Source organism: Melanerpes formicivorus, unplaced genomic scaffold (assembly GCF_026170545.1).
Source record: "Melanerpes formicivorus ecotype bairdi unplaced genomic scaffold, bMelFor1.0.p_v2 SCAF_94, whole genome shotgun sequence".
Classification (NCBI taxonomy): Eukaryota; Metazoa; Chordata; class Aves; order Piciformes; family Picidae; genus Melanerpes; species Melanerpes formicivorus.
This window is the reverse complement of record NW_027142446.1, coordinates 1,077,553-1,101,625: the sequence shown is the minus strand read 5'-3', so window position 1 is coordinate 1,101,625 and position 24,073 is coordinate 1,077,553. Positions and strand designations below refer to the sequence as shown.

Here is a 24,073-nt window from a genome sequence, read left to right as displayed (position 1 = left end):
GCCAGTGCTCCCCACAATTAATAATCATGATTCATGCTTTGAGCAAAATCCCCATCTAGGAAGAACATTTGCTTTCAGATTTTCTTCCAGCCCTGATCTCTGCACCAGAACAAGAAGCTAGGATGCCCATGACAACCTTCACTTCCTTCTCCACCATTCTCTCTGCTGTTCCTCCTGTATGTTTTTATCTGATTATCAGATACCTGACAAAGGAACACTTGGCAGGATCTAGAGCTGTTCAGTCACCCAGCAACCCAGAGGCTGAAGGCATAATGAGAGATTCCTTGCAAAGCTCCCACCAGGGCTGTCCTTGAAAGGCCTGGCCACCACTCCATTCTTTGTGCCCAGCATTTATCCATCCCTGGGCCTGCTGGTTTGCCCCTTAGGGAAGGTGTGCTCAGCGGGGGGGCATTGGAAAAGGAACAACTAGGCTCTGCTCAAACTAGTCTTAAAGCTTGGAGAAAGTAAAAATCATAGAATCAAAGAACCGTTTGGGCTGGAAAAGACCTGTAAGATCCCGGAGTCCAACCATTCCCCAGCTCTGCCAAGGCTGTGGCTAAACCATGTCCCTCAGCACCACATCTCTGCCTCTTTGAAATACCTTCAGAGATGGGGTTTCAGCCACCTCTCTGGGCAGCCTGTGCCAGTGCTTCAGACAACAAGTTTATTCTACCATCCAACCTAAACCTCCCCTGGTGCAAGTTGAGGCCATTTCCTCTTGTCATGTCACTTGTTACTCGGGAGAAGAGACCGATCCCCACCTGGCTACAAAGCACAGGTGCCACCTGAAGGCTGTCTTTGACCACTTGTTGCTAGCTGTGCAGGACAGGCAGCGCTGTGAGTGGAGCACGGAGTATCCAGTTCGGTCGGGCCCCGCCACACCAAACCCCGCCACCCCCCGCAGCTCCCAGGCTTGCCGGGCACTCAGGCACAGAGAACTGCCCTAAGGGGCACCGACCTGCTCCCGGGGACCAAGCCCACCCCGCAGAGCGGCGACGGCGGCAGCGGGGAAAGCGCTCAGGCAGCCCGAGCGCCGCGCACCTGCGGCTTCCCGGCCGGGGGCGGTCCCGAGCGGGCGGGCGGCGGAGGGGCGGGCAGGGAGGAGCGGGGGGCGGGCGCCGCTTGCCGCCGGCGGGGCTGCGGCTGGGCTGGGCGCGGGCAGGCGGCCGCCGGAGCGCTCGCAGTCGCGGGGAGCGCCGGGGCGGTCGGGCGGGAAGGGAAAGCAGGGCAGGCGAAGGGAAGACGGGCGGGGGGAGGCGGCGGCGGCGCCGCGCTCGCCCCGCTGCCCTGGATGACGGGCGGCCGGTTCGACTTCGACGATGGCGGCACTTACTGCGGCGGCTGGGAGGACGGGAAAGCCCACGGGCACGGCATTTGCACCGGGCCCAAGGGGCAGGGCGAGTACGCCGGCTCCTGGTCCCACGGCTTCGAGGTGGCGGGCGGCTACACCTGGCCCAGCGGCAACACTTACCTGGGCTACTGGGCGCAGGGCAAGCGGCACGGGCTGGGCGTGGAGACGAAGGGCAGGTGGACGTACCGCGGCGAGTGGTCCCACGGCTTCAAGGGGCGCTACGGCGTGCGGCAGAGCCTCAGCACGCCAGCCCGCTACGAGGGCACCTGGAGCAACGGGCTGCAGGACGGATACGGCGTCGAGACCTACGGGGACGGAGGTGGGCGCCGGCGGGGGGCGCACCGTGCGCGGCGGGAGGGGGAGCAGCGGGGGCGCGCCTGCGTGAGCGCGCACGCCGGGGGCAGGGCCCTTCCCCCCGTCCCCAGCCGGGTGTCCAGCCGCCGCCCCTCGTACCGGGTCCGAGCTGGGGGCTGCTTCCTCGGCGCGGCCGGATCTTCCCTGTCTCCCCTGTCCGCCTCTGTGCGCCGTGCCCTCGGCGAGGAGCGGCGCTGTGCGGAGCGCTGGGCCTGGCTCCCCTCAGGCCCCCTCTACAGCCACTGCCGGGGAAGCGCCACAGGTGCCCAGCGCCCGGCCGGGCAGGGAACCTCCTGGAGCAGGCTGTGCAGCCGGGCTGGGCACTGCCTTCCCTCCGTCCGGGAGAGATTCGCATCCCGCCTGCTCCAGGCAGCTTCCCCTGCCGGGCGCTGAGGCGGCTGCCCGACCCCCCGCCCGCCATAACGATGGCCGTGGCTGGCCGGCGGTGGCCGGGGCTGGCGGCGGTGGCCGGGGCTGGCCGGCGGTGGCCGGGGCTGGCCGGCGGTGGCGGTGGCCGGGGCTGGCCGGCGGTGGCCGGGGCTGGCGGCGGTGGCCGTGGCTGGCCGGCGGTGGCCGGGGCTGGCCGGCGGTGGCCGGGGCTGGCGGCGGTGGCCGGGGCTGGCCGGCGGTGGCCGGGGCTGGCCGGCGGTGGCCGGGGCTGGCGGCGGTGGCCGGGGCTGGCGGCGGTGGCCGTGGCTGGCCGGCGGTGGCCGGGGCTGGCGGCGCCGCTCGGGGCGAGCGCGGGCCGGCGAGCTGCCGCCTCGCTCCCTGCGAGCCCTGCGAGGGCTCACAGCTGAGCCCTCGCGGCCGGTAACTTGGCTCGCAGGGGTGGCTCTGTACCCTGCGTGCACTCTGGCCAAGGGTTCGCGGGGGTGGTGAGGCGGGCGTGGAGCTGGCACACAGTCGGTGGAAGCCGGGCAGGCTCCCGTGCCCGGGCTCACGTTGTAGTGGAAGGCGGCGTGGGTTTCGCTCGCTGTGCCGAGCAGGAGCTGTGCTGTGGCATTACAGGGGCCTGGGTCGCGCACCTGTCACCGCCGAAACGCAGATGTGCCGGGGCTGGGCTCTGGGGGGTGTGCGGAGGGCGCTGGGCAGCCTGCCCTCTGCCTTGACTGGGCAGCAGTCACGAAGCCCGGGGGCAATGAGGTCACCCAGGACCGGGGCTTATTTGGATAGTGGCTTACAGTTCGTGTGCCTCTGTCATTTCATGGTCTGTGTGGATCAATGGGATGAGGTCAATGGGATGATGCTCAGCAAGGCCAAGTGCCGGGTCCTGCACTCGGGTCACAACAACCCCGTGAACGTTCCAGGCTTGGGGCAGTGTGGCTGGGAACTGCCTGGCAGAAAAGGACCCGGGGTACTTGTCAGCAGCTGGTTAAAGATGAGCCAGCAGTGTGCCCAGGTGGCCAAAATGGCCACTAGCACCTGGCCCAGACCAGCAACAATGTGGCCAGCAGGAGCAGGGAAGTGAATGTCCCCTGTGCTGGGCACTGGTGAGGCCACACCTGGGCTCAGTTTTGGAGCCCTCACTTCAAGAAGGACATTGAGGAGCTGGAGCATAATCCCAAGAAGGGCGACAAAGCTGGGGAAGGGTGTGGAGAACAGGGCTGGGGATGAGCAGCTGAGGGAGCTGGGCTTGCTTAGCCTGGAGAAGAGGAGACTGAGGGGAGACCTCATTGCTCTCTACAAGTCCCTGAAAGGAGGCTGGAGCCAGGTGGGGGTTGGTCTCTTCTCACTAGTAAGAAGTGATATGAAAGGAAATGTCCTCAGGCTGCACCAGGGGAGGTTTAGGTTGGATATAAGGAAAAACTTCTTCACTGAGAGGGTTCTCAAGCACTGACACAGGCTGCCCAGGGAGGTGGTTGAATCCCCATCCCTGGAACTGTTTCAGAGAGGCAGAGATGTGGTGCTGAGGGCCGTGGTTTAGAAACAAGACTTGGCAGGTTTAGAGCATGGTTGGAGTCAATGATCTTAATGGTCTTTTCCAACCAAAATGATTTGGTGATACTGTGACAGGTAAACCTGATTGAGCAGCAAAGGTGGAATCAAAGCAGTAATGTTACTGGCATCAGTAGTAGGAGTGGACCCTGCAACTTCTGTCTGCAGAGTTCTCTTCGGATTGTTTTGCCACACCCTTCGGGGGAAAAACTGATCTCAGCCCTGGGACTGGAATTGTTGGGTTTTCTTCACTTCAGCTTTGAGCAGCTCACCTAGGTGACGTGCAAGAATATGCCAGAGTCAGCGGTAAGGCGTAGGTGACACAGCTAAAGGACTAACCTGTGTGTTGGATCTCTCAGTTGATGCTGTTGCTTGTTTCCCCAAAGAGGTTTGTGCTCAGATTTTAAGAGTCATGTCAGAGAAGAGGGAGTTTTCTATTAAGCAGAAGAATCCTTGGCAGCTAGGGTCCATCTTTATTTTTTTCCTTTCCTTTCTGAAATACAAACTGTGGTGAGTTTGGGGAAGGTGAATGCACTCCAGGAAGCGAAAGGTGCTGTGCTTGAGCGCTTCTAATCTCCTTGCTTATCCATGTTTGTAGCTGAAAGCACAGGAGGACAGGTGAATGTGCAGTGGCCATCTTTTAGCCTTTCTTCTTTCCAGGAAACTGCCATTGCAGTAAACTTTCTAGGAGCAATTTCCTCAACCTGAAGTTCCTTTTATCTTCTTCTTTGCAGGCTTCTTGTGGAATTCTAAAAAATGTTAGTGTAATATTGATAACTGAATCCTCTGAATGTTAAGACTTAGACCCCATAAGAAAGGCTTTCTGGGCACCAGCATGTGAAGTGTGCAATTCACTGGGGCGTTTTCAGTCCTGGTAAATGAAATCTGTTTCCATGGCCTCAGTTTTTGACACGTTCCAGTTCCTGTAAGCAGAGGGTGTGAAGCCCCATTGATTTTCATTAAAGTGCTTATGAATGAAGCGGAGCAGCACGTCCTAGATGTTTGCAGATGTGCTTTTGTTTGCCTGCTCTGGGAACAATGGCTGTGTTTGTACACCAGAAGAATGCCTGAGATGTTTTCACAAGCAAACCAGATTTACATATGTGTCTTCACCATACTGTGAAATATCTGCAGGGAAGGTCTTCCTGTATTATGACCTGAGAATAGCAACACAGGGAAATAACTCTTTAGGCTATGCCAACTGCCACTTTGTTTTCAAGCTTGCTGTGATCCAGACCTGTTTGCTGCTATTTTATTTTCCCTTTCTTTCATAGATTCATAGAGTGGTTTGGGTTGGAAAAGACCTTGAAGATCATCCAGTTCCAACCCCCCTGTCACAGGCAGTGACACCTTCCACTACACCAGGTTGCTCAAGGCCTCATCCAGCCTGGCCTCGAACACCTCCAGGGAGGGGGCATCCACAACCTCCATGGGCAACCTGTTCCAGTGTCCCACCACCCTCACTGAAAAGAATTTCTTCCTTATCTCCCGTCTAAATCTCCCCTCTTCCAGCTCAAAGCCATTGCCCCTCGTCCTGTCACAACAAGGCCTTGTAAAACACGCCTCCGCAGCTTTCTCGTGGCCCACTTCAGGTGCTGGAAGGCTGCACTAAGGTCTCCTCAGACTCACAGATCATCTCTGTGGCCTCCTTTGGACATGATTCAGCAGTTCCATGTCCTTTTTATATTGGTGGCACCAGAACTAGGTGCAGGACTACAGGTGGGGTCTCAGCAGAGCAGAGGGGCAGAATCCCCTCCCTGTGCTGCTGCTCTCCCTGCTCTGGATGCAGCTCAGCACTCAGCTGCCTGCTGGGCTGCCAGGGACCACTGCTGACTCGTGAGGAGTTTGTCATCAACTGACACCCCCAAGGCCTTCCCCTCAAGGCTGCTCTCAAGCCTGCTCCTTGTCCAGCCTGGGTTTGTGCTTGGGATTGCTTTGACCATTGTTGAACTTCATGAGATTGCTTGGGCCCACTTCTCAAGCCTGTCCAGGTCCCTTTGGAGGGCATCCCTTCCTCCAGCATGTCAACTGGACCACACAGCTTGGTGCCACCCACAACCATGCTGAGGGTGCCCTCAGTTCCTGTGTCCATGTGTTGGTTTCACATGCATTGGTGGTATTAGATTACACTGAGGAAGGTAGAAGGAACATCAGCACTAGAAGTGCTCCTCAGTGTTCCTGCTTGCAGCACTTTGCACAACATGAGTAATATATGTCATGCTGTGTTTAAGTGCTCAGAATTGTCACTCAGTCAAGTCTCTGAGGAAAACTCTGCCAATTATAAACCCTGATCCTCCATTCTCTGCATGTGCTTATGCTGGGCCTTCAAGTGGCCTGCCAGATTTTTCCCTACAGCAGCCTGGGCTTCTCCACCTGCTTCCACCTGCCTAGATTTTGTTTGCTCTGTCTGGATCTGGGAGCCTACCTTCAGTGGTTTTCAGAGAGGGACTAAGGCCTAGCTTGGAGTTTCAGTATGTGTAAATAAATTAGCAATTGATGATCCTGCTAGCAGCAGTAAGAAGCATCTTGCTGTGAGATCATGTCTTGTTCTGCAGAGGTCAGCCAATGGCAAACAAATCCTTAAGCAATGTTCTTCAGTAGCATGTGTGTTTACTGGTGTCTGAGTAGCCCTCTGTCCAGATGCATGCTTCTCTAACACTGCAGTCTGGAAAGCATGCAGAAATCTTGATGGAACAACAAATCTGGTACGCAACAGAAGATGTAACTAAAGCCTGAGGAGGTCCTTGGCCTCAGCTTTTTCACCCAGCCTAGTTTTAACTTGTAGCTGTGAGCAAGCACTGGTGTTTACAGCTGTAAGATATACACCAAAGGGTAACGAGGAGGAATGGCACAGCCTAACTTGAAGGTGCCAGGTTCTGAAAGTAAACCTTACAGCAAGTTGGCAGCAAAAATGAGGAAAAAAATCTTTCTGATACCTCTCAGGCTCAATAGAACACAGTCACAGAATGTTAGGGATTGGAAGGGACCTTGAAAGAGCATCCAGTCCAACCCTGCTGCCAGAGCAGGATCACCCAGGGCAGGTCACACAGCAACACATACAGGTGGGTTTGGAATGTCTCCAGAGAAGGAGACCCCACAACCTCTCTGGGCAGCCTGCTCCAGGGCTCTGGCACCCTCACAGGGAAAAAGTTTTCTCTTATGTTCCATGGAACGTCCTCTGCTCCAGCTTGCACCCACTGCCCCTTGTCCTAGCATTGGACATCACTGAGCAGAGCCTGGCTCCATCCTCCTGACACTGCCCTGCACATCTTGATCAACATGAATGAGGTCACCCTCAGGCTCCTCTGCTCCAAGCTACAGAGCCCCAGCTCCCTCAGCCTTTCCTCAGCAGGCAGATGTTCCACTGCCTTCAGCATCTGTGGCTGTGTGCTGGACTCTCTCAAGCAGTTCCCTGAGGTCATTCTTGAACTGAGAGGCCCAGAACTGGAGACAATATTCCAGATGCAGGCTCACCAGGGCAGAGTAGAGGGGAAGGAGAACCTCTCTTGGCCTGCCAGCCACACCAGCTCCAAAATCCACCCATCCTTTCAGGGGGACTGATTGAACCAGCTGGATGGTCAGCTATGGTCATGGCTGAATCTTCAGTTACAAAGGATAGCAAGCCTAGCTCATGGGAAAGAAAGCTGAGCAGTGTTGTTATGGTCAAATACAGTTTTAAATTAACTTGGTAATTACAGTATTAATTAACATTTTAACAGCTGTCCCTTAGTGGAACTGCTTTGAGCAGTCAGTTGTAGCAGGCAAAGGTTTGCTTGTGGTACTGTCATTCATGTTTGTATCTGTAGATAGGCAAATCCTGCATCTGTTTGTCTCTTCACAGCTAGGAGAAGCTTCTTTTATCATGCCTTATATAAGATGCTGTAGTATTTAACTCTCATACCTTTTCTGACTCATTTCAAGTCTCCTAAAATTGCTTCTCTTGAAGATCCAGTTATAGTCTTATGTCACATTACTGTCCAGATCTCTTATATCTGCATTCTGGACATCATCCTTCATATTCCATTAACATATTTCACCTTTAAAATGTAAGATGAAGAAATCAAGGCAAGTGGCTCAGCTTTCTAGCACTGGCAGCCTTTCCCTTAATGGATTTGTAATGACAGTAGAGATGTTGTTAGCTGCAGGACTCTGCAAAATTCCAACTAAATGTCTTTGGTGTCTTCTAAGGACCAAGTCAGTGTGAATCTTCCATTTTCTCATTGACTGCTCTCTCTTTAGAAGCAGCTGGCATTGATTTTGTTTCCCCAGTAGAAGGCAAAACCAGGGAAGTTCTTGTTGGTTTAGTGCCCTTATGGGCCAGGGCGACTGCTTCACTCCTTGCTCTGGAGTGAGGCCAAGTGCACGTGCTAAATGAATTCGTGGTGTTTGAGCTGTCCGTTTTTGTAAACTAAGAAACCAGAGTGAGAAGAAAGGTGAACCTTTTGCACTCCTGTAAAATTCCATACTGAGAGAAGTTGCTTATACTTTGAGTAGCTGGAAACTGCCCAGCAGAGAAAGACCTGTGAGTGTTGATCGACAGCTGGCCTGAAGATGAGCCGCTGTGTTCCCAAGTGGCCAAGAAGGCCACCAGCATCCTGGCCTGGATCACCAATAGTGTGGCCAGCAGGAACAGGGAGGTGACCATTCCCCTGTGCTCAGCACTGGTGAGGCCACACCTTGAGGCATGGGCTCAGTTTTAGGCACCACAGTATAAGAAAGATATTGAGGGGCTGGAGTGTGTCTGGGGAAGGGCAATGAAGCTGGTGAAGGGTCTGGAGAACAGGGCTGGTGAGGAGCAACTGAGGAAGCTGGGGTGGTTTAGCCTGGAGAAAAGGAGGATGAGGAAGACCTCAGTGCTCTCTACAACTCCCTGAAAGAAGGTTGGAGTGAGGTGTGGGTTGGTCTCTTCTCCCAGGTAGCGAGTGATAGGATGAGAAGAAATGTCCTGAAGTTTCCCCAGGGGAGGTTCAGGTTGGGTATTAGAAGAGACTTCTTCACTGCAAGGGTTCTCAAGCACTGGCACAGGCTCTCCGGGGAGGTGGTGGAATCCCCATCCCTGGAGGTGTTTTGAAGCAGCAGAGATGTGGTGCTGAGGGCCATGGGTTAGCACCAAGTACAAGGTAGAGTTAGAGAATGGTTGGACTGGATGATCTTTCCCAATTCTGCAATTCAGTGCCACTCAACAGCACACGTGGAGCTATCCTGAGGAGCTGCTGCTCTAATGTAATGCTGTAATACAATGAAAATGAGCTGTAGGTTTAAATGATGTTAACCAGTGCAGAAAATTGGATTGCTGGGTGGAGCAGTGAGTGTTGCACAGCCAGCCCCTCAGCACCAGCAGGTCATTACAATTTGAGGGGGTCCCAGGTGCACTGCTGGACGATGTGCAGTGGTTTCTTCTCCGAAATTATCAGTGTGTGTCTGGAAAATGGCTGTTTAACAAGGAAAAGCCCCATGCAGCATGGCTGCTTTTTTGCAGTATTTACAGCAGAGGTCCCAGCAGTGCTTTGTGCTCCTGTTTCTATTTGTTCTTCTCCATATGCTGGGGGGTTTAAAATAATCATCTTCCTAGATTCAGCGCCCTTCCAACCAGTGCAGCAGTAGGTATCCAGGATACAGAGAGTGAGCAAGGAACTAAGGGAGCTGTTTGTGTCAGCAGCCATCTGTTAAAACAAAAACCTTCCCCTTTGGAGCATTTTCTACTGACACCCAAGAGTCGTGTTGTGGAACGTGTCTGCTCTCCTCTAAGGAAGCAAGCAGGCTCGGCACCGTTCCTGGCACGCTCTGAGGGGAGCAGTGGCACAGACCTCAGCAGCAGGGGGACTAAAGGAGTAATTAAGAGACAAGTGACAAGTTCAGGACCAAAATGGTGTGCTTGCACAAAGGAGGTCCAACAATCCTTGATGAGATCAGGAGCAGCCCTGCAGAAAAGGGCTTGGGGTATTGGTGGACAAGAATCTGGACATGAGCCAGAAATGGGCACTTGCAACCCAGAAGGCCAATGGCAACCTGGGCTGCATCAAGAGCAGCGTGGCCAGCAGGTCGAGAGAGGTGGTTCTGCCACTCTGCTCTTCTGAGACCCCACCCAGAGTATTGTGTCCACCTCTGGGGTCTCCAAGGCAGAAAGGATGTGGGCCTGCTGGAGTGGATCCAGAGGAGGCCACACAGATGATCAGGGGGCTGGAGAACCTCTCCCATGACGACAGGCTGAGGGAGCTGGGGCTGTCCAGCCTGGAGAAGGCTCCAGGGACATCTTAGAGCTGCATTTCAATATCTGAAAGGGACTTACAGGAAGGCTGGGGAAGAACTGTTTAGAAGGGTCTGTGGTGATAGGATGAGGGGCAAGGGTTGAAACTGGAGCAGGGGAGATTTATGTTGGACATCAGGAGGAAGTTCTGCACAGTGAGAGTGGTGAAATGTTGGAGCAGGTTGCCCAGGGATGTGGTTAAAGCCCCCAAAGTCAAATTGATGAGGCCCTGAGCAGCCTGGGGATCTGACTGCAGGGGTTTTGGACAAGATGACTTTCGAGGGTCCCTTCTAAGCCACTTGCATTCTGTGATTCTGTGAACCTCAGAGACAATGGAGCTTTGAGCTACACCTACACCTGCAGGTGTTTCACAGCTGTTTTCCCCACAGTGGAGTCAGGCACTGCATTCGATGCTGGGTGTTTAGCTCTCTGAAGAGCAGGCTGTAACAGGTGCTCTGGTTAAAGCAGATCAAACCCAAAGAAATATTTCAGAGACTGCTGCTTCATCCTTCTGGAAGAATATTCAGACTCAAAGTACCTTAGAAAAGAAAAAGGCAGCACTAGGTGGGCACGAGGCTGCATTTTGAGGAGCTGGAACAGTTTAATGGGATTAGAATGAAGTGATATTAGAAAGCAAATTCTTTTGTATTTGCCAGTTGTGGGAGTTCTGGCATCATCCTTTGGAGCATCTGGTGGGATGGCTCTCAGAAACCAGGCATTGCAGTATGGCTCTCATCAGAATGAAAATGTATTTCAACAATACAAGACCCAAAGTGTCTGCAGTAACAATCAGATGCTGCTGGGCTTGGGCTGGGATGCAGCTCCGTGTGGGTGTCTGTGGTTTCTCACATCAGCTCTTCCCCATGAAACAAAGAGTGGCACAAAGAGTCAGGATTGCCACGCTGAGATGTGTGCAGTGTGCCGTGTTCTCAGGGCCAAGGGATCCCTGTTTCCCATCTCTGTCACACAGAGTGCCCTGTTTGCTCTGCTGGGGATGCCAAAGCGTGGCAGGAGCTCCTGCAGAGCGAGGTGTGCTGAGGCTTGGTTCTCCCATTCAGAGACATGCACAAACTTCACAACCCTGAACTTTGCAACAGAGATTTCCAGCAGGCCTGGCTGAAGACCAAACACTTCAGTGGACTGTCCAGTACGTCCTGACAAGCAGAGGTCTGTGGTCACCTTAAACCCAAGAGGACAGTTTTAAAGTTCACTAATGCTGAGAGCAGCTGGAAGCAAGAGCCAGCAGTGTCAGGCTCCCTTGCCTGGCTCCCTCCTTCCTGCCTCCCTCCCCCACTGACTGCCTCTCCTGTGGCTCTGCTGCCCACCTTAAACAATTGTTGAGGAAGTTCTTTATCTGGAATTGCTGTCCCTGGAGGGATCCATTCATAAAATGCTTGTGATTACAGTTACTGTGTCTTGGTTGCCAAAGCAAATTCCTTCAGCTGGGAAAGTGAAGGATTTATTAAGTGGAAAAATGATTTGTAAGGAAAACAAGTAGCAGAAGTCCTTTATCTTCTGCACCACGTGCTGGGTTTCTGCATTTCTTTTTGCCAGAACCAGAGCTGCCAACACATCATGTCCTAGCTGGCTTCTCTCAGATTGTCACTTTAGGATGACCTAACAGTTCAGCACTTAAAACTCCAGAAGTACTGGAGAGTGTCCAGCAGGGAGCCAGTAAGGTGATGAGGGGACTGGAACAGCTACAATGTGAGGAAAGGCTGAGAGACCTGTGGCTGTTTAGCCTGGAGCAGTCTGGGGGGGGATCTCCTTAATGCTGATCAATAGCTAAAGGGTGAGTGTCAGGGGGACAGAGCCAGGCTCTTCTCAGTGGTGTCCAGTGGCAGGACAAAGGGCAATCAACACAAACTAGAACACAGGAGATTCCACATGAATATAAGTAAAAGATTATTTGCTGTGAGGGTGGCAAGGCCCTGGAGCAGGCTCCCAGAGAAGTTGTGGAGTCTCTGGAGACATTCCAAACCCACCTGGGCATTGTGATCCTGTGTGATTTCCTCTAGGTGACCCTGCTCTGGCAGGGGGGTTGGGTTCAATGATCTTCAGAGCTGCCTTCCAAGCCCTGCCAGTCCATGGTTGTTGCCTGTAGCATACCGGCTGCAGAGTGCCAGGTCTCTTATGGATTCCTAACTAGTTTCTCCTTGTTGCTCTGCCAGGTACCTACCAGGGGCAGTGGACAGGAGGGATGCGCCATGGCTACGGCGTGCGCCAGAGCGTGCCCTACGGCATGGCGACTGTGATCCGCTCCCCGCTCCGCACCTCGCTGGCTTCGCTGCGGAGCGAGCAGAGCAACGGCACCGTTCTGCACGACGCCGCCTCAGACAGTCCCGCTGGCACCAGGGGAGGCTTCGTGCTCAACTTCCACAGCGATGCAGAAGCCATGGGCATTAAGAAGAAGGGAGGCTTGTTCCGGAGAGGATCCCTCCTGGGCAGTATAAAACTTCGCAAGTCCGAGTCTCGGTCGTCGATATCTAGCAAAAGGAGCTCCGTCAGGAGCGATGCTGCTATGAGTAGGATTAGTTCCAGCGATGCCAACTCTACCATTAGCTTTGGAGATGGTGACTGTGATTATTGCTCTGTGGAAGACCACGTCGATGCCACCACTACGGAAGCCTACATGGGCGAGTGGAAGAACGACAAGCGCAGCGGGTTCGGCATCAGCGAGCGCTCCAATGGGATGAAGTACGAAGGGGAGTGGCTCAACAACCGGAGGCACGGCTATGGATGTACCATGTTCCCAGATGGCACCAAAGAAGAGGGGAAGTACAAAAACAACGTTCTGGTCCGCGGGATAAGGAAGCAGCTGATACCCATACGGAACACCAAAACGAGAGAAAAGGTGGACAGAGCAATAGAGGGAGCCCAGCGAGCCGCCGCCATGGCCAGAACCAAAGTGGAAATCGCCACTTCGAGGTAGGTTACCCCAGAACGTCCTGCACGTTCAGAACCAAAAGTGTGGTGCAATGTGTGGCCCATCCAAGACTCACAGGTGCAAATCTTGTCTTTAGGGAGTGCTTGCTGACCTTTGGTGCTCACCTGTCACTCCAGTGACTTCGGGGGTGCTGCACGTAGGGAACGTCAAACCTGGAGCGAAAGCGTTTGTGTCCCGTTACATACTGTGAAGGGCAGCTTCCATTCTCACCCCTTCCAGCTGCATTATGCCTTCAAACCTGCTTGGAAAAGAAAACTAGGGAGGAAATGTGGAGAGTGATTTGAGGGGTGTGGGGTGAGGAGTGAAACTCTTCCCATCAGCATTGTGTTTCTTGTGTTGATGTGGTTCTTGGGTAGCATCTAAGACTCGCTGAAGTGGCCCGTTTGATACTGAGATGCATCTGGTTATCTGAGACACTGTGGTATGAGAAAGGGCAAAATGGTCAGGGTTCCTCTGCTCAGAGGCTGTTGATTCAGTTCAGGGTAGTATCTGCTGAAAGAACACTTTCGAGTGTGCACCCTCTGCAGTCTCAACTGGTCTGGATCTTACGACCACTACTTCATGGCCATCTTCATCCCACCCTCTGCCAAGTGTTTGAAATGAGAGAAGTGAGCAAGAATCTGTAATGGGTGGGTCAAAAGAGAGTGTCATTTTCACCTTGAGCTCCTACCCAACAACCAAGCCAAGATGTCTGAGTTGAAACTGTTGCAAATTAAATCAGTTCAGACAATTTTGGTGGGTTTTGCTGTTAAACCTGAGGGCTCTTAAAAAGCTGTTTCATTTTTAATGCCTTCCAATAAGTTTGTGTGGCAGTTACTCTGCTGTTGGTTTTTACTTTGTTTCCTTAGGCAGGCTTCTCTTGAAATAGTCTAGAGACCAAAACAAGAGCCCAGAAGTGTGCATGAAAGAAAATCCTGGTTTAGAAAGAGGATGTCCCCTTACACTCAGAGCTGGACAACTGATTCCTGACTCAGGGTGGGAGCTGCAGAGAACTGCCCAAGTGGGAAAGCTTTGATACATGGATCGCTCATAGCAAAAAGGACCTGAGAGACAGACATGAAGAATTTAGCATGTTGTTAACCTTCCTGAGCACTGGAATGGCTGAGGGAACTGGGGCTGTTTAGACTGGAGAAAAGAAGACTGAGGGAAGACTTTCATGGCTCTCTGCAGCTCCCTGGAAGGAGGTTGGAGTGAGGAGGGGATTGGTCACTTCTCTATAGTATCAGGTGATAGAATGAGAAGAAGTGGCCTGAAATTGTGCCAGGGGAGGTTTAGGTTGGAGATTAGGAAAGATTTTTCTGCTGCAAGAGTGTCAGGGATTGGAGCAGGCTGCCCAGGGAGGTGGTGGAGTCACCAGCCCTGGAGGTGTTCAAGAAACCTGTGGCCATGGCACTTAGGGACATGGTTTAATGCCATGATGGTGTTGGGTTGGATGATCCTAGAGGTCTTTTCTAACTGAACCAATTCTATGTTCTGTGATCCTGAGTAACTAGAAGGTAGCTATACATGCATGCAAGGCAGCTGTGGTCTGGTCTGTTCAGGTTACAGTGCCTGCATTTCCTCTTTTAGAAGGGATGTGGCTCTGAAGTGCTTTGTTGGCTGCTCCTTCCCTTCAGTTTGAGGTGAATGACAGAGTTCAGCTTGGCTCTTCTGGAGCAGTCCATGAGAACAACATTCACTTCTTGGAAAGATGTGCTCGAGAGTGCAGCAGCAGAAGGCATCAGTTGTGCAGGTGTGACCATGGGTATTGGCTTTGGTTCTCCAGCTCAGAATCACTCTGAAACACTCCCATGACTACCAGCAAGGATAGCAAGAGGGCACATTTAGGTTTCACCTCTTTTAGCAGCCTTTGTACTGAGTGTGCTGGCACTGAGTCAAAGGCAAAGAGGCTTCAGGGCTTGTTCAGCAACAACAGGCATAGATGACATGAGCTGTGCTTCTGGAGGGGTGCTGGGCTCACCTCCTAAGGGGCCACTGCCCTGCTCTTCCCAGGCTTCAGAGCTGCCTTTGGCATGGAGCAGCAGCAAGGCTGTGGCACAGTGTGCACCAAGGAGCTTGTAGTGATAGGAGGAGAGAGAATGGATTGAAGCTTCAGTAAGGGAGATTTGGACTGGAGGTGAGGAAGAAGTTCTTTAGACTGAGGGTAGTGAGACACTGGAACAGGCTGCCCAGGGAGGCTGTGGATGCCCCCTCCCTGGAGGTGTTCAAGGCCAGACTGGATGAGGCCCTGAGCAGTCTGGTGTAGTGGAAGGTGTCCCTGCCTGTGACAGGGGGCTGGAACTGGATGATCTTCAGGGCCCCCTGCAACCTAAGCCATTCTATGCATCTCTGAGTATATCTCAGACAGCATGACTGCAATGTCTGAGATGAGAGTGAGGATTGTGGTCCACTGCCACACCAACAGGTCCAGGAGGATTGTTTGTCTTTGCTTCTCTGATGTCTCATACAGAGGTGGGTCTGCCTAGGTGACATAACCTCAAACCTCCTGTATGACATGTCCTCACCCCTGAAAACACTGAATGACCCTTCCAAAGAGCTGGAAACCTTGACTCTCAGCCTGATCCCTTCCTTTTACACACAGCTCTGAGTCGGATGCTGCTCTTCTTCCTGCATTGTTTATTCCCAATGTGTGTGCTCAGCCAACTGAAACCAGGCCATTCTCCCCTTCATAGCTCCCTGCTGGCCAGGGCAGGTTTGGCTGCTGGTTTGACTTGTGACAGATGTCTACACAGTCATCAACAAGACCCACCACTGTTTTGCTTTGTATTTCTGATGTCTTTTTATGTCTAAAAGTCCTCCTTAATAACCCACGTGGGCTTCTTTTATTTAAAGGAAAACCTGCCATTTGGGTTAAATGTTGCTCCTCTGAGCCTGAATGGAAGTTGGCTCTCCTGGCTCAGCCTTTGGGCTTTGGAGCCATTTGGGCTGAGGTGCTTTAGCTAAAATAACAGCAGTTCTCAGCAGCCAGCAGATCACAGAATCCTGTGAAGCTGCTCTACAGCTACCCAGGGCTATATCCAAAGCAGATTATAAATGAGCAGTGAATAAAAACTCTTGTAAAATGACAGCTCAGTTTAACAGCCTCCATTCAAGTGTGCCAGGACTTGGACTAGTTTTAAGGCAAAATATTAAGGCACAAATGGGAAAGCATGAGAATTTGAAGAGTCTCAGAAGTATGGTCTGTGTCTTTTCCCTTTTAAAAATATTAGAAAGCTTTTTGGTTTTTAAAACAAAAGAAAACCTCATTGTGACAGGCAGGGATTAAGTCAAAAGTTATCTTTCCTCCACTGGTGCTCCAAGCAGTCAGGTGGACTCCACACTCATTCTTGGGTGGCTAAAAGGAAAAGCTGCCCTCCAGAAATTCATAATCAATTCACAGAATGACTTAGGCTGGAAGGGACCTCAGAGATCATCTACTTCAACGTCCCCACCATGGGCAGGGACACCTCTCAACCCAAGGCCTCCTCCAATCTGGCACAGTCAAGGGGCAGAATCCTCTCCCTTGCCCTGCTGTCCACACTCCTCTCGATGCAGCCCAGGACACAGCTGCCTTCTGGCATGTGCTTATTCCAATCACATGTGAAATGCTTCCAAGGCTGGAAGATGACCATTTGTAAGAGCCCTTTGGAAGGTGTTAAAAAGCCCCTAGTGCCCATTCAGCCAAGAGTCAAACTTGTTTTGGGATACCAGATCATTCTCACTGGAGGCATTTTGGTTCCTTGTCCATGGCAGCCTTGTGTCTGGTGCAGAGGCAAGGTCCACGTGCAGTCTGGTGTGAACTGGAGTTGCACTGGCGCTCTTCATTCTTGCTATGAACATCACTGCCTCTCATTAGAGCATGTATGTTTCACTACTGTGTTTCATATCTGTTCAGTATTAACTTAGCCTCCCTCAGCACTTCAGAGGGCTCCATGTCCAGATGGAGGCAGGTGACAAGCGGTGTCCTTCAGGGCTCTGTGCCAGCAGCAGTGCTGTTCACTTTCTCCACCAGTGCTATAGACAGCAAGGCTGAGGCACCCTCAGCAACTTTGCAGATGATACCAAGCCAAGTGGTGTGGTTGATAAGACTGAAGGACTGAATGGGTGCCATCCAGAGGGCCCTGGGCAGGCTGGAGAGGTGGGCTGAGGAGAATTTTGTGAGGCTCAGTTTGTCAAAGTCCACAGTCCTGCACCTAGTCTGGGGTAACCTCTGCTGTGAAGACAGGCTGGAAGAATTGAGGCTGTTCAGCCTGGGGAAGAGAAGGCTCCAGGCAGACCTTAGAGCTTCATTTCAGTATCTGAAGGGGACCTACAGGAAGGCTGGGGAGGGACTGTTAGAAGAACCTGTGCTGACAGGATAAGGGGCAGTGGTTTGAAACTGGAGCAGAGTAGATTTACTTTGGACATCAGGAGGATGTCACAGCAGTGAGAGTGGTGAAATACTGTGACAGGCTGCTCACAGAGGTGGTTGAGGTCCTATCCCTGGAGACATTAAAGCTCTGACTTGCTGTGTCCCTGTGCAGCCTGCTCTAGTTGGAGGTGTCCCTGCTGACTACAGGAGGGTTGGACAAGATGCCTTTGAGGGTCCCAATGCAGTCTGTGCCAACCATCATGTGTTAGGAGCTCATGTTCAGGATTTGAACACAAACTCACCTTCTCATACTTGGTGTCTCTGGCTGTTGGAATGCCTTGGTCCCATCAGTAAACCTGCAGCACTGGGAGCAGAGGGAATGCTGTTTGTTTGCACACATCCATCACAGACCAGGTTCCTTCAGTAGAGCTTCAGACTTGAGCTCTGGGAGCCAGGCCTGTGGGGATTTTCCCTCCCTACAGGTGTTTTATAACTAATCCTCAACTACAAACTCTTTTAAGTGCTGAGTCTCCAAGCAGGAACACTATGCAAAGGGACAAGATCCAAAAGAGGTCTGGTGAGGAAGGGCTGAGGAAACTGAGGTTGTTCAGCCTGGAGAAAAAGGAGGCTGTGGGGGAGACACCATTGCTCCCTACAGCTCCCTGAAAGGAGGCTGGAGTGAGGTGGGGTTGGTCTCTTCTCCCTAGTAACAAGAGGAAATGGCCTCAAGTTGCACCAGGGGAGGTTAAGCTTTGGTCTGAGAAGAAACTTCTTGGTTGAAAGAGTTCTCAAGCACTGGCACAGGCTGCCCAGGGAGGTGGCTGAACCCCCATCCCTGGAGGTGTTTCAGAGAGGCAGAGCTGTGGTGCTGAGCACCATGGTTTAGCCCCAGCCTGGGCAGAGTTAGAGAGTGGTTGGCCTGGATGATCTTAAAGGGCTTTTCCAGAAATGTTTCTATGATTTTAAGATGAAAGTACTTTAAGAAACAGGACTCAGAAGATCATGTGTGGATGAAAGGGAGAACAAGAAGACCATTTCCTTGTTGCTGTTTTCCTGATGTGACAGTGAGCTTTCAGTCCATCAAACAGAACACTGATTCTTACCCCTGCCAATAGCTGACCACTTTTACTTACTGCAGAGCTCTGAGCTGTCAGTGAGGTGTGCAGGTGTAAGCCACTGTGAGGAGCTTTGACCACCTCACAAGCAATATTGGGATGGGCTCTCATTACCTGAGCACCTGAGGGCTGCTGAAGCATAATGCTGCCTTTGTGTCAGGAGCTGCACAAACAAAGTACCCTGCTGGAGACCTGGGAGGCTGGGAGAGTGGCAGTGCCCAGCAGAGAGAAGGACCTGGCAGCAGGCTGGGGAAAGAGCTGTCATCAAGGGAGCAGTGAAACGTCTTGTGAGTCCTGAGGCAGGGCAGCTCCTCCTTGTCAGTGCACTGCCTGTGCTCAGGGACTAGCTAGCTCCTGCTCAGGGAGACCTCTGAAGAGAGCACTGGGAAGGGATGAAGTGGTGCCTTTCCTGCAGGGATTTCTTTTTCAGAGCACCTTTGGGAGCCAGCTCAGTTTTGGTTTTGACATGTTTGTGTCCAAGGCCACAGTTGCTCTCTGTGGCTTAGTGGCAGCCTTTATTTCTTTAACTGAAGCAGATGAAATCCTTCTTGTGATCCTCTGCCATGAGCAGCCTGCTCTGCTCTGTGCAGCTGTGAAGATGTTGGTGGAGGGGCTCCAGGAGGAAGGGGCAGGAGTATTCATTTGGTATCAGATACCCAGGACAATGATTTGGGGTTTGTTTGGGCATGAGGTGCTACCATAGCCTGGACTTTCTTGGGTCCCTGCTCTCCCTTGCTGGCAGAGTGGCCTCCTGGAACCACAAGCTGGATTGTTTTATCTTTGATGATGAGGATGATTTAGAGAGCTGATTTATCCTGAGGTCAGGCCTGGTGTTGGCCCTGCCTCAGCCTGGGCACTGGGCTTCAAGTCACTGAGCAGCACCAGCTTCTGCCCCAGGATGGCTGCCCCCAGAGCACTGGCAGCAGATATGTGTGGTGCCAGTGCTTGGATTTGGGACAGCATTCATCAGGAGTAAGTTTGTGTATCCTGTGCTGCCCTTCTGGGGGTCTGTAAAGTGTGCAGAGCTGACAGGAAGGAGTACTGAGCAGTACTTTCAGTAGTAGCCTCCTGCTGCTACTAGTAGTAGCCAGTTGCATTGTTTCACTGGTAGGGCTTGGAAGGCACCTCTGAAGATCAGAGCCCAACCCCTCTGCCAGAGCAGGGTCACCTAGAGGAAATCACACAGGAACACATCCAGGAGGATTTGGCATCTCTCCAGAGACAAGGACTCCATAACCTCTCAGGGCAGCCTGCTCCAGGGCTCTGCCACCCTCACAGTGGAGGATTTGTTCCTTATGTTCACATGCAAACTCCTGTGCTCCAGTCTGTGCCCATCACCCTTTGTCCTGTCACGGGAGACCACTGAGCAGAGCCTGGCTCCATCCTCCTGACACTCACCCTTCAGATAATGATCAGCACTAATGAGATCCTCCCTCAGTCTCCTCCAGGGCAAGCAGCCCCAGGGCTCAGCCTCTCCTCATAATGTTCCAGTCCCCTCATCACCTCAGTGGCTCCCTGCTGGACACTCTCCAGTAGTTCCTTGTCCTTCTTGACCTGGAGAGCTGAGTTTATTGCCTTGTGTGACCAGTGCTCTCAGCTGGCCCTGGACACAGTGTGACTTCCAGGGCCAGCTGGCGCTCCCTGCACGTGGCGGCAGGGTTTGTGTCCGCACCGGTGGCAGCTGCCAGGCGCTTCCCGGCGGCACCCAGCGACCTGTGCCGCTCCCGGCCTGCCCAGCTGCCTGAGCTCCTCCTGCCAGCCTCACTTGACTCCAGAAGCTGGACTGGGCACTTGGAGACCAGGGCCTCACACGCCTCTGAGATGCTTTGCTTATTATAGCTGAGATATGAACATTGTGTTTGGAACAGGATCCACCGAAGCCTGAGGGCTTGTCCGGGGCTGCCCGCCGTGGCCCAAGGGGCTGCCCGCCGTGGCCCAAGGGGCTGCCCGCCGTGGCCCAAGGGGCTGCCCGCCGTGGCCCAAGGGGCTGCCTGCTGGGGTCCAAGGGGCTGCCCGCCGTGGTCCAAGGGGCTGCCCGCCGTGGTCCAAGGGGCTGCCCGCCGTGGCCCAAGGGGCTGCCCGCCGTGGCCCAAGGGGCTGCTTGCCGTGGCCCAAGGGGCTGCTTGCCGTGGCCCAAGGGGCTGCCCGCCGGGGCCCAAGGGGCTGCCTGCCGTGGCCCAAGGGGCTGCCTGCCGTGGCCCAAGGGGCTGCTTGCCGTGGCCCAAGGGGCTGCTTGCCGTGGCCCAAGGGGCTGCCTGCCGTGGCCCAAGGGGCTGCCTGCCGTGGTCCAAGGGGCTGCTTGCCGTGGTCCAAGGGGCTGCTTGCCGTGGTCCAAGGGGCTGCTTGCCGTGGTCCAAGGGGCTGCCCGCCGGGGTCCAAGGGGCTGCCCGCCGGGGCCCAAGGGGCTGCCTGCCGTGGCCCAAGGGGCTGCCTGCCGTGGTCCAAGGGGCTGCTTGCCGTGGTCCAAGGGGCTGCCCGCCGGGGTCCAAGGGGCTGCCCGCCGTGGTCCAAGGGGCTGCCCGCCGGGGCCCAAGGGGCTGCTTGCCGGGGCCCAAGGGGCTGCCTGGGCTTCGCAACCAAAGCACCTGGACCCATTCTCCTGCAGAGTCAGTTTGAAGAGAAGCAGTAACAGCTGGGGTAAAGTTTCAGGAGTCTTGAGCTACTATGGACAGTAATTTGGGTGTGAATTATGAATCCCTGTGTTCCTTGGGTCCTGTGGCAGTTGCACCACCGGCTTCAGCAGGGCAGGTCAGAGAATCGTGGAACTGTTGTGGTTGGACAAGCCCTCACAGACCATCGAGGCCATCCTTCAAGCCAGCACCATCATGGTGTCCCTCCCCAGCTGCCAGGTCATACAACGAATCACAGAATGGCTTCAGTTGGAAGGCACAGATCCAGCTCCCACCCCTCCGCCATGGCTAGGGACACCTCCCACTAGACCAGGTTGCTTGAAGCCTTATCCTGCCTGGTCTTGAACACTTCCAGGGATGAGGCATTCACAGGTTCTCTGGACAAGCCATTCCAGTGTCCACACATCTTGAATAGCTTGAGGAAGGGTGACTCCACCACCTCCCTGGGCAGCCTGTTCCAAGGCCTGACAATTCTTGCAGCAAAGAAATTTTTCCTCATCTCCAACCTGAGCCTCCCCTGGCACAGTTTCAGGCCATTTCCTCTCCTTCTATCACCTGCTACCAGGGAGCAGAGCCCCCCCCCCACCTCACTGCAACTCCTCTCAGGGAGCTGTAGAGAGCAATGAGGTCTCCCTCAGCCTCCTCTTCTCCAGACTCCTGGTTCCCTCAGCTGCTCCTCCCCAGCCCTATTCTCCAGACCCTTCCCCAGCTTCCTTGCCCTTCTCTGACCACACTCTAGCACCTCAATGTCTTTCACAACCAGCTGGTTGCTAAAAGGACATGGTCTAGGAGTGTTCCTCTGTCTCTGGCTGAGGAATGAATACTGCATTTGTTGGAGACAGCCAAACTGTAGGAGCATCATTACACAGATTTCTTTGCTCCATGTTTGATTACAGGGCTGAAAATCTGCAAAGTGACTCTGAGGTGTCCCTCAGGCAGAGATTCAGGAGAGCCTGAAGTATTTAACTTTCTGGTGAGATGACCTCCTGCCAGCTCTGAGAACAGGGATATATTTGGACTTTTCTGAAAGGCACTTCTGGAGCACAGCCAGCCTCACTCTGTGTTTGTATTAGCCAGGTCATCTTTTCACAGAGTTGCTCTAATTCTGTGTTTCCCAAATAGTAATTGATGAATTTCTGGCAGCTGGAGTGGCTCAGTGAGTGAAGCTGTTGGTGTGAGTGCTGACAGAGCAGGGGTCCATGGCACTTGTGCTCATTTTCCTGCCCATTCAGCCATTTCTCTATTCTATGACTGCTCAGTTTGTGCTGCTTTCTCTCTTCTGCTCCTCCTTTCCCCCAGGTCCCTGCTCTGGCTCTGTGACAGGGCAGAGCTGCAGTCTCTTTGTGGCCAGCAGAAATTTTTTCCTTATGAACTTCCCTCAAGCCCATGTAAATATTTGCATCTGAAACAACCTGTTGATGATTCTTGTCCTCCTTAGATTTTTTGCAGCTCTGCTCTACAGATGTAGGCTCCCAAGAGCTCATTCCTGAGATCCCCTCAAAGATACTTTGTTTATGGAGTCAGGGTTGTTCTGCCTTGCACGCTTTGAGTGGCAGCTGGCTGAAGATGAGCCAGTGTGTGCCCAGGGAGTCAAGAAGGCCACAGCATCTAGGCCTGGATCATAAACAGTGTGACCAGCAGGACCAACTCAGCACTGGTGAGGCCCCACCTTGAGTCATGGGTTCAGGCTTGGGGCTCTCACTACAAAAACCTTGAGGTGCTGTAGCAGGTCCAGAGAAGGGTGATGAAGGTGGGGAAGGATGTGAAGAACAGGTCTGGTGAGGAGCAGCTGAGGGAGCTGGGGTTGTTCAGCCTGGAGAAGAGAAGGCTCCAGTGTGACCTAACAGCAGCCTTCCAGTACCTGAAGGGGCTACAGGAAGGCTGCAGAGGGACTGTTCCCAAAGGCCTGCAGTTACAGGACAAGGGGCAATGGTTTGAAATCAAAGAGTGGGAGATTTAGCTTGGATGTTAGGAACAAGTTCTGCATCATGAGGCTGGTGGAACACTGGGACAGGTTGCCCAGGGAGCTGGTTGAGGCCTCATCCCTGGAGATATTCAAGGTGAGGCTCGACAAGACTCTGAGCAACTTGATCTAGTGGAAGATGTCCCTGCTGACTGCAAGGGAGTTGGACAAAATGACCTTTGGAGGTCCCTTCCAGCCCAAACCATTCTATGATTCTGTGATCTCAGTGAGGGCTGCCTCTTGGATTATCTGCTGTGGTGCACTCACTGTAAATGTACAGCCCTGAGACACCAGCAGCTTGAGTCTGAAACCCTTTATTGGCTTTGCCTTGCATATTGCATTTTGTCCTTTGACACTAAATTGTCTCATTTTGCAAGTAAAAAGCTTCAAGGGAGATGGAAATGTTACTTGCTTAGGTGCAAGTCAGCTGAGGAAATGAGCATTTTGTGCTCACCAGCTCCATCTGCTCATCCATGAAACTTTGCACAGGGTAAGGAGGACTCCTCCTCAGCAGTGAAGCCCACTGGGGTTGGTTCCAGGGTGCAGTCAGGGGGGGTTCAAGAGTTCTTTCTTTTGAGATTCTTCACTGTTCCAAGGAGTGGCTCTGGTGTGGTTTACTGCCCTGTTCCCATGTTGCTGAGATGTGCCACCAGGATGATCAGAGGGCTGGAGAAGCTCTCCTGTGAAGATGGGCTGAAGGAATTAGAGCTGTTCAATCTGGAGAAGAGAAGGCTCCAGGGAGACCTTAGAGCAGCATTTCAGCCTCTGAAGGGGATCTGCAGGAAGGCTGGGGAGGGCAACCTGCTGCAGTGCCTCACCACAGTATCACCCTGGTGAGGAAGAGTTTCTTCCTAGTGTCTCATCTAAATGGAGCTTCTTCCAGTGGAGCTTGAAGCCATTATCCCTTGTCCTGTTGCTCTGTGCAAATAGCCCCTCTCCAGCTCTCCTGTAGTCCCCTTCAGGTACTGGAAGGCTGCTCTAAGGTCATTCTGGAACCTTCTCCAGGTTGAGCAGCCCCAACTCTCTCAGGCTGCCTTCACAGGAGAGGTGCTCCAGCCCTCTGTTCATCTGTTGTGGTCTCCTCTGCACTCACGCTGCCATGTCCTTCCTGTGGTGGGGCTGCAGAGCTGGACCCAGCAGTGCAAGTGGGGTCTCATGAGAGTAGAGCAGAGGGGCAGAGTCCTCTCCTTTGACCTGCTGC

General features: G+C 53.4%; 1 protein-coding gene across 2 annotated transcripts in view; it reads left to right on the top strand.

Annotated features, from left to right (window-relative positions):
* The first annotated feature begins 1,190 nt into the window (after nt 1–1,190).
* Nucleotides 1,191–24,073, top strand: part of JPH1 (junctophilin 1) — an 86,835-nt gene continuing 63,952 nt past the window's right edge. For both annotated transcript variants that reach the window (XM_068165864.1, XM_068165866.1), the window contains exons 1-2: nt 1,191–1,670; nt 12,059–12,815. In XM_068165864.1, the coding sequence (XP_068021965.1) occupies nt 1,292–1,670; nt 12,059–12,815 (1,136 nt within the window). In that variant the 5' untranslated portion in view covers nt 1,191–1,291. The remainder of the gene's footprint in view (nt 1,671–12,058; nt 12,816–24,073) is intronic.